The sequence below is a fragment of the Lepeophtheirus salmonis genome, chromosome 13, assembly GCF_016086655.4.
Source record: "Lepeophtheirus salmonis chromosome 13, UVic_Lsal_1.4, whole genome shotgun sequence".
Taxonomy (NCBI): domain Eukaryota; kingdom Metazoa; phylum Arthropoda; class Copepoda; order Siphonostomatoida; family Caligidae; genus Lepeophtheirus; species Lepeophtheirus salmonis.
Window position 1 is genome coordinate 2239701 of NC_052143.2, and position 14220 is coordinate 2253920.

A 14220-nucleotide genomic window follows, 5' to 3' on the forward strand; every position below is an offset into this window, starting at 1 on the left:
TAAACTACTTCTGTCTTTTCAAAATTATATATTAGTGAATATTACAGCTTTAATCTAAAGAATATCTACTTTGCAGATTGAAGTTTATGATTCATTTTTACAACAGCATTAGGCATTTGCATTATGGGATGTATTATACATACCTATATAGAAGGTCATAGGAAATTGAGTCATATAAGAGGCTGGAAGGAATTATGATACTTTTGGCTAAATGAGTTCAGCGCTAATTAATTAGTATGCATGAAGATTTAAGTTATGCATCTACACGTAAATAAAAGATAGGGGCGTCCGTAGGCGATTGGGTGGACGTACTGAAGCCCCCTCCCCCCATCCAAAAAAAAGCAATATATATATATATATATATGGAATTTTTGTTTTTCCCCAAATAGAATTTAATATTTTAATTTTTTTTCAAAAAAAATTATTTTTCTGATACAGCTTTAAATTTTTGAAATATTTTTCCAAAAAATTAAGTTTTTTATAAATTTCTGTGGTATTTTTCCAAAAATTTAAATGTAATTTTCGAATGTTTGTCCTAAAAATTTAATATTTTAAATTTAATTTTGAAATATTTTTCACAAAGTTTAATATTTGAAATAAAAGTTTTAAAATTTTTTGCAAGTAACTGTGGACTTTGAATTGCTTGAGAATAGCTTTGGATTTCTAAAAAAAAATTATTTTTCTGATACAGCTTTAAATTTTTGAAATATTTTTCCAAAAAATTAAGTTTTTTATAAATTTCTGTGGTATTTTTCCAAAAATTTAAATTTAATTTTCGAATTTTTGTCCTAAAAATTTAATTTTGAAATTTTTTTACGAAAAAAATTTAAATTTTGAATTTTTTTTGTAAAAAATTTCATTTTTGTAATAGTAGGGACCATTTTTCTTCTTTTTTTTTTTAAACAAAAAAATTCACAAAACGATTCAGAAAGGTACTCGTAAATAGTGATACCAAAACATATACCACGTAGGATTATTTAGAAAGAACAAAATTTAATACTTTACCAGAGCTTATGACATCACCAGGCACGGTTTTTGTGTGTATAGAGCTTACAAGCCCTTTTAAATCTTTTGTTTGTCATAATTTAAATTGAATTTCGAATTTGTTGTGTTTTTAGGGAAAGTTAAAATTAATATTATTAATAATTTTTTTCAATAGTGTTTTAAGTTAGGAAAGGTAATTAAATATCTTTCTTAAGAAACCTTTTTTAAAGAAAAAATATTTCTCTTATTTTCTTTTAGTCTTTTTTTTTTTTTTTTCGAAGATCCATTTATTAATTCATAAATTTATACAAAGTAATAACATTTAACTTGTACAATTGGATCGTTCCGGCTGCAATGTTTACGTTATGCTTAGTTATATTTTAAGCCATTTTAGTTACTAAAAAAATAATTGAGGCTATCATTTCATTTTGACAAATTCATATGAATTATGTAAACGTGTAAGTATACCCGTAAGTGACAATGGATCATTAATGGATCAGCATATATACATACTTATCAATTATTAATTTTTACCAAAAAGGCAATGTTTACAATTCATCTTTAATCATCAAATATAGCACTTTGAGGACCTATAAAGGCGTTTGAGCAAAGAAATATTGCAATTTGAAGCTTTTTTCATGAAATTCAAGTCAAATATGGCTTAAATGACCATATTTTTCGAAAAACTCCCAACCTACGGTAATTTCTTCTTATACTAAATATGTTTTATTCCATTTTTCGGATGCAACTTGCACAATCTGATTATTGAATGTACAAGTTACCACTTTAAAAAAAATGTAACTTGCATGCAAAGGAAATATAGAGAGATTAACAAAATGTAATGCAAAGATTAATCAAATTAACGTTGAAGACACAAATAAAAGTAGATTAATCAACAGCTCGGAAAAAATATCAAGTGACTTATGATGACATTGTGGAAAACAACAATCTGATGGCTGCTTCAGGCTTTGAGTAGCGGTTTATAAATAGAACAGGATAATAATTACAGATAAGCATATGAAATGATATCCAATTTATATTCGACTACGCATGAATGTTATATCGATTTACAATGTGTAGATAGTTATAAATTATGTCGTCATACTTTATCTCTAGGCAAAATACGAGGCTCAAGACTGTATTTATGTCTTTGAGACATTTTAATCTCATTGTTGTTATTCCATATAAATAATACTTTAAACCAAACTTTGCTACAAGTGTTTTGTGATAAGACTGCAAAAAAAAAAAAAAAAGTATAATACGGAATGACTTTGAAATAAAAGATTTTATTTTTGATGGTAAAAAAAATTGCCATTATTTTTCAAGACAGGATATGAAGCATTTATTTCAATAGCATCTTAATTATGATAATAACGTAAGCTTATCTATTTATCAGATCATGAAATAGAATTAAAATGTTCTTCTTATATCTTTTAAGTATTAAATGAGTAACTTTATGGCTAAGATACAAAATTATCAAATCAATTCAAAGAGAAACATTAGTTAATTATACACATTATTAGTTAAAGGGAAACGTGATTTAATCAGTTTAATTTAGTTTTTTCTTAACTTTGAGATGTGCAAATTCCTATGAGCTATGTATGAGACACATAAAAACTTCATGTATGTGGTAATAACTTGACAATAGTGATGGTTTTCTTAAAAACAAGGTACGCTCAACGACAAAAATTGTAAAGTAATTTTATATGTAAGTGCAACTTAGATCTTATACATTTTTGTAAAAAGTAATAGAATTGGATTTAAAAAATGTGACTGGAATTTTAAATACCTGATAGGAAACTAAAAACCCAGGAGTTGCACTGTAGATTGTTTATAGCAGAAACTCTTTTTCACCTTAAAGTATCAAATATGGTTTGAAATCAATAAAATAAGGCGTATATTTAATCCAGATAATCATAAGAGATCCCCTATTATGCGACATGTGATCAAAGAAGAACACGATGTTTTAGCATAAAAGCTGCCCCTCCTTTGCTCAGGTGTGGAAAAGTTGTAGCTGTCACAACATGACGATTAACCTTATAAAAAGTTTCTAATTTATATAAATATATTTCATGGAGTCTGATAAAGTTTTTGATTAAATTCTCTTTCTAAAGGCTTTTTATGACTCATAATAGGATTGTGTCAATCACTAATTTTCTAAATTTCCTAAGTTTTATAGACGCGTACATTTCCTGCGCAAAAGTTGCCAGATGGAACAATCTTTGCTGAATGAACTTAAGATACCGGGGGTTCGAAAAGTCTTTGACTCCCAATATTCCGACAGTTTAAGAGGTTTTGTAATTTTCCAATCATTTTTTTTCACATTTATATCATATGAAACTAGATTTCTTAGCTGAAGGAAACTAATATAATTTACCTCTGAGTCTGATAAACACCCTATATTTGGCCAAGAAGATGAATGTGAGAAAGTTTACAGTCTCTAAAGCTGTCCAATGCTCTGGAAGGAGATCTCTGAGGTAAGTTGAAAGGATGTCCGTGTGGAACACTTCAAGAAATGAACTCAAACACAATGGTGTTAAGATCATCTTTTAGAGCAATGAGAATACACTTACTGTGGATCCTGTCATTAACAAACAAAATAATAGATCTGCTTGCATTGCTACACCTGGAAGCCTTTTGGAAGTCTCCGAGACTAAACATCATCTGCCCTCAGTGATGATACTTGGCATCATAGTCTCAAAAGTTGACAAAATGTCACCAATTTGCTTTTCAAGATGGTGCTGGCTAACAGCAGGAGGAAAGAAGTCCTGGGTATTCCTATAAGATGGTACTCCAGCGTATAAAGCAAAATTGGTTAAAGCATGGATGAGAGAAAACATGGATTTCTTACCCAATGAATTTTGGCCTCCTGATCTAAATCTTTGGCCATTTAAAATATGTTGAGATATTGATTCCAAAACATGTAGAGTCCACCATTGCAACATCACCAACCTCTTAGCATCTGTAGAGTCCCATTTGAGGAGTATGCTTAGGACTTCCATTCCTACAGTATGCACCACCTTCCGACCTGGTCTCGAGCCTGTAATTGAAACTGTTGGAAATCAAATTCATAAATACTAATCTTACATTGTGGTAAAAAAAAGCATTTCAGAGATTTTCCTTTACATCCTAATTCTGATCTGTTGTACATGGTTATTTGTAGCAGAATCAAAGTGATCAAAGACGTTTCGAAAAAAAACAGTGTATATGAACCAGTGACGTCACCATCAATCTATCTCGGGTATCTTGAAGTTAGTAATGTTATAAAAATGATAAATACTTTTTCTATTTAATTAAGAATAGGGGCAAAGTATTATCCTACATTAAGAAAATTGAAATTTTTACTTAAGGGGTTTAAATTGGTAAACTGATACACGTACGTTATTTAATATTTTCCCTACTGATACCATTTAGAGAGCGTTTTAAACTATGACTTAAACGATAACTAGGATAGGAACGATATATATCTTATAAGTTATACAAAAGACTAATACAACCCACATTCATAATATATTCTTTACGCAGGCATGGCTTTTTAGAAATGAAACTTTTTGTTCGTTGAAAAAATTTAAGAGATTCACTTTGAATATTATGTCTCAAAATCCCTCAGCAATCGCAAATATGTTGATTGATCAGTGGTAACTCTCTCTCTATGCCTTAATTGGCTGCCTATTATAATAATAGGACATACACACAGAGTGTATTACTATAGAAAAATAACCAAGAAAACAGAGCATTGTCTAACATATGTAGTACACAGTTATGGAACATGAACCTCTTGAAATGATAATAATAATATAATTAACCAACCAACTACCTATAAATAGATCATGGCATGTTACATTTTTCTATGCGGAAGAAGCTGATACGTATTTATATTCCAACGACAGCCTCGCATTCCAAATTGTTTTGTTTCCCTCCTGTTTACCTATTTGTTACACCCATATTGTTGTTCAAAGAGAGAAGGGATCAGTATTTCAAAAAGTTGTATAAAAAATCCGTAGGATTTAATGAGACAATGTTGTAGTAGTAAGTGAAGAAGAGGAGGAGTGAGATCGGGTATCTATCAGGGGTCATTGGGGTTATATCCCTACATAAAAAATACGTAATATAGAGTCTATGAACGACCCCCCGTCCCCCATTTTGAAAAAAACAAAAACATTTATGCCTGCCTGAGTGCCTGAGAGATAATGATTTATTTATCTTATTTAAATTCTCCTATCCATTTTCAAATATAATCATTAATTTTCATTTATATTCATCATATAGGTATGTACGTTCGATCCTCATTAGATCCAGATACCTATGCTTCAATCTACGATCAAGAGAGATTCAAATCTACAAATCCAAATGTGTACTTCTACAAAACCTCTAGTATTCATCATAACCATCATAGACATCCTGGATTCATTTATTAACGAAATGTACAATTCTATGTGTGTATGATGTCATCATTTGACGAGAAAAGTATTAAAATTTATCAAATTATATATAATTTTTAGCTCATAAGACGCATGACTTTAGTTTTTATTATACTCAAATGTTTGTAATGTGTATAAATATTGTTTTTTATTATTAATAATATATAGATAAATATATTGTGTTGAAGAATAATTAATGGTGGTTTATTCCGAGGAGTAGTGCTATTATAGGAGCTCGACCTCCTTTACACGTTTTACCAATAATAAAAAAGCATTCGTCTTCCGACTGCCAAGAGTAATTTACATTCTTTTACATACATAGTTAGAGGAATGCCTTGTTTCATAAAGTATGACTTGGAAAAGGCATAACTGTACAGACATCAAGGGGAAATTACGTTGAGGGTGTGTCCTGTTCCTCATTACCAACGAGGATCCCTCATGTATAGAACTCTCATTTGTGAATGGTGGTAAAATATCCGTTTTACCACATTTATTAAGTTTCATCTGCATCTTGGGTTTTTAAACAATTTATATATATATCACATAGAAACTCGAGTTGGCGTCACTTCTTATTGTTCAGGGACCGAGCGCTAAGGAGGCCCTGAATATGTTTTCCAATAATAGTATTGATCGGCCTATTATCAGTGAACCATTTTTTTTTTTTTTTTTTAAATTAGTTAATGTTCTTTGAATTGGTCAAATGGAGTTGCACTGATTCAGTATAAAAGTATAATTAAACGTTATAGTAATACATTTACTCCATCCGACCTAGGAATCTTTTTTCAAGTCAACATACTTAAAGTATATTTCCTTTTCTAGGATACTTTTGTAGAGCACGTTGTCCATTGAGCTACGTCGTTCCATTAATTTGTTTATTGACCCAGTCAAACCTGTTCTAACGGTCGCCCTTTTTAAGCGTATCAGTACACTAAGAGATACGTCTCCAGTTTTAATATCTATAATTGTTACAAAATAGGGAGCATGGTTCAAGAGGGCACATGCACTAAGTGATGACTTTATCAGTTTTTCTGACCTGACTGCTTAATACAGATTTGACTGTATTTTATAGTTGTGGCTCAGATCCATTTACTGCAACTGGGTTGCCATTTTGGAAACAATTCTTCTGATATCGAGATTTGGGGGAATTGAAAGTGTACAAAGGATTCTCGGATTTCCCCTGGAAATGCATCAATTACCTATATTAAAAATATCCTGCGTTTTGGGAATGAAAAATTGTAAATCATATTTCATTGTTTTGGAAACTTTAGTTCACAACAAACTATTAAATAGATCCCATTACAAATTTGATAATATTAGGTATATATATATGTGTATTCTGCATAAATTTATTGAATTTTTTTAATTCATATTGTATACTAAATGTTCTCACAAAATTGCTATCGTACACTTATGACAAAGGGGTATATCCCATGTGAAATGAAAAACAGTATTATTTGTGCCCCCCTTCAATAAGGCAACTAACAAAAAATGTATTCATATATCTTAAGGCTTTCTTCATTGTATGAATGTATATCTACACCTTTCCGGTAAAAAGATAAAAATACCTAAGATAAATTAGTAGTTGGCTAAATAGTTCCAATCGTAGAAATACTCTATATTTAATAGTGAAAAATTATTCACAAAAGAAAAGCTAATTTGATCGCAACAAAAAAGAAAAGAAATAAATTCATATAGGTAATTTTAGAATGGTATTAATAATTTTTTGGGACTAAGATGATTAGACTACACATGATTAGTTTGTACTATGGGAATGTGATTATGTTAATATTAATATAAGGATTGATCTTATGTTGATGTACACATATTATTTTTTTCAAGTTTTCAAGAGTAAAATTTAATTAGAGATTTTTTGTGAGGAAGGTTATTTGACAAAATCATTTGAAAATTGTGTTTGGCACAACTTTTATTCAATATGTGTGCCCTCCCTCAGATCATATAGCTGACTCAATAAGACCCCTAAATGTCTTGCAGAGCTTGATTATGTAGTCAGAATTGAGCTTGGTCCAGTCCTTCTTGATGGAAGCCTCTAGAGAGACTTGTACACTCCTGTGAGGAGTAACACATACCCTTTTCTCTAGACGCACCTAGATAGAGTAATCCAAGGAGTTTACATCTGGAGAGGATAGTTGCCTAATTTTGAGGTTTCATAAGTCCGGAAAGTTGTCTTTCAAAAAGGCCTGTGTCTTAGCTGCGTGATGTCATGGAGATTCGTCTTGACAAAATGTTCCCAAAACTTTATCTGGCCCAAGGTAGCACTTTCTTATCTAGAAGCTCAAGATAAGCATTTGTATTGAGCCTCTCTTTCCTTTTCACAAAAATGGGAGGGTAGACTTCACCTTTGCTGCCAGTGTTTTTATTGTTCTGAGACATTGTCTCACTAAAGCGGAGACAATGTCTGGATGTTCGATTGTCATATAGCAGGTGTTCTGCTTACTCACAGTGGCATCATGGATGAAAAATTTTAATCGGAAAAGAGTAACATTTTGCCAATTTTTTGTACGCCTTGAGAAAATTTGGAATCTTCTTTGATCTTTCTAACCGTCTCATCTTGCTCTGTTCAGAAATGGTATATATCTTAATCCTCATCCGCGATTTTGCACCAATGTCATTCCAGATTGAAAGTAATAAAAAGCGTACCACTAGATAAGATCAACCCTATAAGTGCATTTGTATTAAAAGCTTATCATTTTCCCAAGATCCCCAGATTTCCAGGGAAGAAAATAAATCATTTTTTCTTTATAAGAAGGTAAACAAACAACGAGAATCCAGAAAGAAAAAAAAACGTATCAATATGCCCACCTTCAGCATTAGTCATACCCTTTTTCACGTTGCCGGAAGGCCTTGCAGGAGTTGATAACAAACTCCTCAGATAAGTTGTCCCACGCAGCCACTATGACGGCCTTTAGTGAGTCCACATTTGGGTGTGGAGTTTTGCTGATTTCCGACTCCAAAATGCCTCACAGAGCAAAGTCCAGCAGATTCAAATCCGGCAAGGAAGGGGACCACATCCCTTTGCCTCTTTAACTATCAAGCCTCCTCGCCTACATGACCTCCGTCAAACGGTGGCGTAGGATCCTTTTGTATGAGGAAAATCCCAAGTCGCCTTACACGCCTCTGTTGACGGGCGTAGTAGTCACAAGATCCGGATCCCTCCACTTCCTGTTTTCTTGGTGAGGTCTTCTCCATCAGTCTTCATCTTGGCTATCATAAAAACCAGGCTCCTCGAGCATTTCACAATATCCATAATCCACACCACTTCAACTTCAGCATCTTGAAGATCTGAAATGTGCCACCCTTCTTCCTCACTCATGATGACAAGATGACGAAATGTTTATTATAGTTTGTTTATATACAAAGGATGATTGAACCAGAATGACAAGAAATAATAACTAAACCTTCCTATATTAATGAGAAAATGAACATTAATTAAATGTCCCCGTTTTACAGCCCACCCTATTACCTACAATACATCCCAATGTTAAAATAACCTACCACTTAGATAATAAACCGTTCATTTTTTGTGGACAAACGTACAAAATTGGTAAGGGATTAAATACATATTTTTTCCACTGTATCTACTTATTCCAAAGGAATTTTATCTCAAAAGATGAGATCCTTAACCAATTTTTCTCAAGTCAAATTTTTTTCACTGGGTTTGGTAAAAATATATCCATAATTCGATAAAAATTATCTCACATAGCCCTATTTCAATGAATCTAATTACAAGATCATCATGAAGAAAATTACAGCTTCCTTCCACAAAATAATAAGATTAAGAATATCTCATGGTATATCTAAACGTTACATGTGCTCTTGTCATTCGGTGGGATGATGGCGGCAGAAAGTAGTATTCGAGTTGAAGGTGTGGGGAGCTAGTTTGTTCCTATGTATACATTTTTAAATAAAAGTTAATTTAATTTTCCGTGAGTATTTTATATATTAAAAAAGTTACTTTTATACATTTTTTTGTTGTTTTTTTGCTACCCGCATGTATTGCATAGATGAGGAGGATAATATATTAAGAATGGTTGATTCCACAAGGGATCAAATGTTTGGGTGCATAAAAAAATAACAGTGGTCTACGGAGTAATTTAATCAGAAACCACCTGTAAGGAAGTTTCAAGAATGATTTTTTTCCAAACGGTTGTGTTGCTACAATTAACTTATTTTTACCGATATTGGAGCCAATCCTTATTTAATGACGCTCCAATCATTCAAACTATTTTTCAGCTTTTACAAAAAAACAAACAAAAAACAGACTCATTTTTCAAGGGTATATTACTATTTAATAAAGACTGTTTTTTTTTTACAGAAATTTTGGTAAATGATTTGTGTTAACTTGGGACTCTGAGATTTCCCTGGAAATGTTATATTTTATATGAAGAAATGAAATTGGAAATCACATTTAACTACTCCATTATTTCATATAAAATTTAAAATATTCTATGTAAAATTTATATATATTTTTTAATTTTCATTCGATTTTTTTATGACTTTATTCATTTAGAGAAATTAGATACAAAAATACATGTACAATTAAACGTTCTAGTTTAAAATCTATTCTCTAAACCAGAGTCTTAAAAATTGCTAAATATGATGTTAGTTATCATTCCATTTTCAACAAAAAGTTATTTCTATAAATTTCGACAGTAAATAAATAAACAAAGCCACAGCATAGCTAAAAAGTTTCATAAAAAAGAATGAAGAATAGTTAAATAATATTTAAATAAAAGGATAAAACAATAATTATTCTGTAGATCCGGAATAGTTTTTAAATTTCTTAGAATTGTGCATTAAACGGCGCAAGAATTTCAAGTGTTTATCTGATAATGAGTGGTAGTAGCGTAATATGTCCCCAGCATAGTTCCATGAAGACTGATGCACCCTTGGAACCCTATCGGAGAAGGCGGACTATCGGGCTGGAACCGCGATCAGAATAGCTCTGATTTCTTGTACTCTGATAAGCTTCACTACTGCCAACTTTTATATAATCTTGCTTTGACAGCTTCATAAGTAAAAATAAAAATACAATTTATATATATTTTTTAAATTTTCATCCGATTTTAATCAAATTTCCTATTTCAAATAAATGAAATTTCAGATTTGCAACTCAATCCACCTCAGAGTTCTAAACTACTTTTCGTAACAAATAACCTACTATTGGAAAACTCAAAAATGAAATTTCAGATTTGCAACTCAATCCAGCTCAGAGTTCTAAACTACTTTTCGTAATAAATTTGATAAAAAATTGTATTGAAGACCCTTGCGTTTTGAATTACAGTTCGAAAATCCCTCATCCCATGGATGCATATAATACATACATCATTTGATAGTTATAGAGTTAAGCAACAAAATATTATAAACTATTTTTGTGCATTCTGTTTTGAAAGGAAGGTTGACCTTGACTCTATTTTTTGACCTTAAATAACTCAAACATCATATCCTCTCATTTTGATTAAGAAAAATTATCAAAACAAGATCAAATCAATATTTCACTCTAGAAAAGAAAGATTAGAGTGGTAGGTCTTTGGGCGTTGTAGATATGAGAGGTTTAATTTATTAATATATATATAAAGTTATATACTATAATTTCAAATTCATCGGGCTTTTGAAGGTTTTATGCTTATAAAGTTAAACAAATCATGTGATTTTAAACCAACTCACGCGTAATATTCATTATATGAAATGGTTATTTTTAGAACTTTATCAACTAAAGCCAATAATTTAACGAACCCATAAACAAACAAAAAAATAAAGAATGAAACTATTTTAATAACTAATCAATTTATGCCGAATCCTTTGAAGATTGAAGATGCTGTATATTCTATGTAAGAGTTTTATTTTGTTTAACTAAATTTCACTTCAATCAAAAACTTATATAACACAATGGCTCAAAAGTCTCAGGTTTCAAAGATGGAGGGCCCCATATTTTGTTCATTCGCCTCCTTTTTAGTTAGTGCTAACCTTCAAAAGATAGCAGTCAAGATTTCATGACAATCTGTTCTTTAGTTTGTGACGTATTAGTGAAATTACTTTTGATATTTCCAAAGAAATAGATCCAACACAATTTCGTATTTTGATATTACAGGGTTTTTTGATGATGGAAAATACATTTCAATGTAAGCAATGCCTGGAAAAAGTGTTATGAAATTCTACTCGATTAAGCAAATTAAAATAAAAATAATTTTAAAAAAACCAATTTTGAACTAGAAAAAATATTTTTTCTTTGATAAGTACCCAGGATTTTCAGCCCTGTGTTAGTATCGTCAATTTTCATATTATATGAACTCCCTGAATAATTTATTTATTAGATGGTAGCTTTGTTTAATTGTATTTTGGTTTCGTAATATGTATACAACCAATGGTTTAAAAAAACCATTGTTTTTGGATGATAAATAAATTCCAATAACAACAATTTATGTAAATTAATATTATACGTGAATTCGTTTAAAATCACAAGATTAGTTTAAGTTTATAAGCCTTTAAAATCATTATATGATATTTGACCGAACAAATTTATCTAAATTGGATGAAAAGGACTCATATATACATTTTAATATTTGTTCAATTGAGAAATTAATAAAAAATGGAAACCCAATATATTTTTCATTTCTATGAAGATCAAGTGATGATTTAAAATATATTTGTACTCAACTTTAACGATTGATTACTAAGTCAAGCTCTGAGTTTTTTTGACAAACAAGCTAAAAATAAAACTATTGCTCGTAAAACACACTCCATTTCGTCAATAATTACTCCTTTTAACTTATCGAAAAGTGTTGTTGCTGGAATATCAGAGTCGGAGATGGCAAAATTGTCAAGTGTCCTATGAACAAAATTTATAGCAAGTAATGAATTTAAAAATTCCGTTTTAAAAAGTAATAAAATTATTATCGGTATCCCGGAAAACATTCCATATTATTTACAACATATTTAAAGACACATACGACTATTCTATGTTGCATGTAATTAATTAAGGATCAATCAGAGTTCATTCAATTCAGCAGCTGTTCCGCTTCATTTATTTCCTTTCGTAATTTAAATTGAAAATGAAGTAGAGGAATGGCATAGGGAATTAATTACTTTTAAAGTATAATAAAGGGTTAATTAGTCATTTAAATCATTAGGAAGACATACATATTTCTCATAGATGTGTAGTACCTGAGAGTAACGCCTTATACCACCTGAACGTATGCACATATTATCATGAAAGGAAAATAATTAGATAGAATCATCTTTTCTTAAGTGGGTAAGTAGTAAATGTCAGCAGTAAAAATGGATTTTATTATCGTGCTGCATAGATGAAAAACGTGGGATAAAGAAATGGGAATGAGGTACAATTTCGGATGTGGGTTTGTCAATTTTTTGTGATAATATGAATTATTCAGTTAATAACAAGATGTTTTTTTCAATTTTTTTTCAAAATTTATTTTTTTAGTGAATAGTTATGGATTTTTTGACATTTTTTCCCCATAATTTAATTTTTCAAATTTTTTTCAAAAAAATGAAATTTTCTTTAAATAGCTAAAGGTTTTTAAAACATTTTTCCAAAAAGTGACTATTTTAAATTTAACTTTTGATATTTTTCAGAATAAGTTTTGAGAAATTAAATTTTTGGAAAAGAATTTCAAAATCCATAGCTATTCACAATTTTTTTTTTTTTTTTTTGACATCATGTTTAGATATACTTATGTTGATTGTAGCTACAGGGGAGTCGGTATGGGGTGGTCTGGAAGGGCTGTACACCCCCCCTTCAAACAAAACAAAAATGAAGAAAATATATTGTGAATAGCTATGGATTTTGAAATTTTTTTCCAAAAATTTAATTTCTCAAAATTTATTCTGAAAAATATCAAAAGTTAAATTTAAAATATTCACTTTTTTGGAAAAATGTTTTAAAAACCTTTAGTTATTCACAGAAAGTTTAATTTTTTCTAAAAAAATTTGGAAAGTTAAATTATGGGGGAAAAATGTCAAAAATCCAAAAGAATAAACTTTTGATTTTTTTTCAAAAAGCTAAAAATTGTTTGATAAAATTGTATTTGAAAAAAAAAATTTTCAATTATAGCTTTCAAATTTTTTTTTAAATTTTATCAAAATATGGATAAAAAAATATTCCAAAAAAAAATATTTTTTTTTGTGAATAGAATATTTTAAAAAAAATTCCGAAAATTTATTTTATTTTTAAAAAAATACAAAAACAAAGCTCCTTCAACCCACCCCCAAAAAAAAAGTATTTATATCTAATCCTCCGAACACCCCTGAGATATCTACTTCTATTGATGATCATTTGGATTCTGAGTGCTGACTAAGTCCCTATCAATGTACCATAAAACTATACCAGATTGCTATTTGTAAAAGATCCTAATATGATACTTACAGCATTTCAAATAAATATGAAAGTTCTTAAATATTTGGCCCCATATTTACATGTTATTAACGCAACTTTTTTTCTCGATATTGATAACTTCAATCCAAATCCAGGCATATCAATTTGCCACAGATTCAAAAGAATAAAACATTTGTTGTTGGGAATGCATTGCTTTGATCTATAAAAAAATATATACTAACTTAATTCTATGCGAAATCCCTTAAGGCAAAAGTTCACAAAGTAAAAGTGTAATAGGCTCAGAAAATTATTTTTGAGGAAGTGTAAAAAATTGAGTTGGTTATTTTCAAAGGAACTAAAATGCTCAATTATAATCTAAGACACACACATACATAATCAACTATTTCACACCGTGCATGAGACTTTATTTGTTTGTCAGACTTTTTAACTTTATTGTCAAGATCG

At 30.0% G+C, this 14220-nt stretch overlaps 1 protein-coding gene across 1 annotated transcript in view; it reads left to right on the top strand.

Annotated features, from left to right (window-relative positions):
- Positions 1-5598, top strand: part of LOC121127920 (extracellular calcium-sensing receptor) — a 71315-nt gene extending 65717 nt beyond the window's left edge. The window contains exon 6 of the mRNA XM_040723500.1: positions 5254-5598. Within this exon, the coding sequence (XP_040579434.1) occupies positions 5254-5402 (149 nt within the window). The 3' untranslated portion in view covers positions 5403-5598. The remainder of the gene's footprint in view (positions 1-5253) is intronic.
- Positions 5599-14220: the final 8622 nt, after the last annotated feature.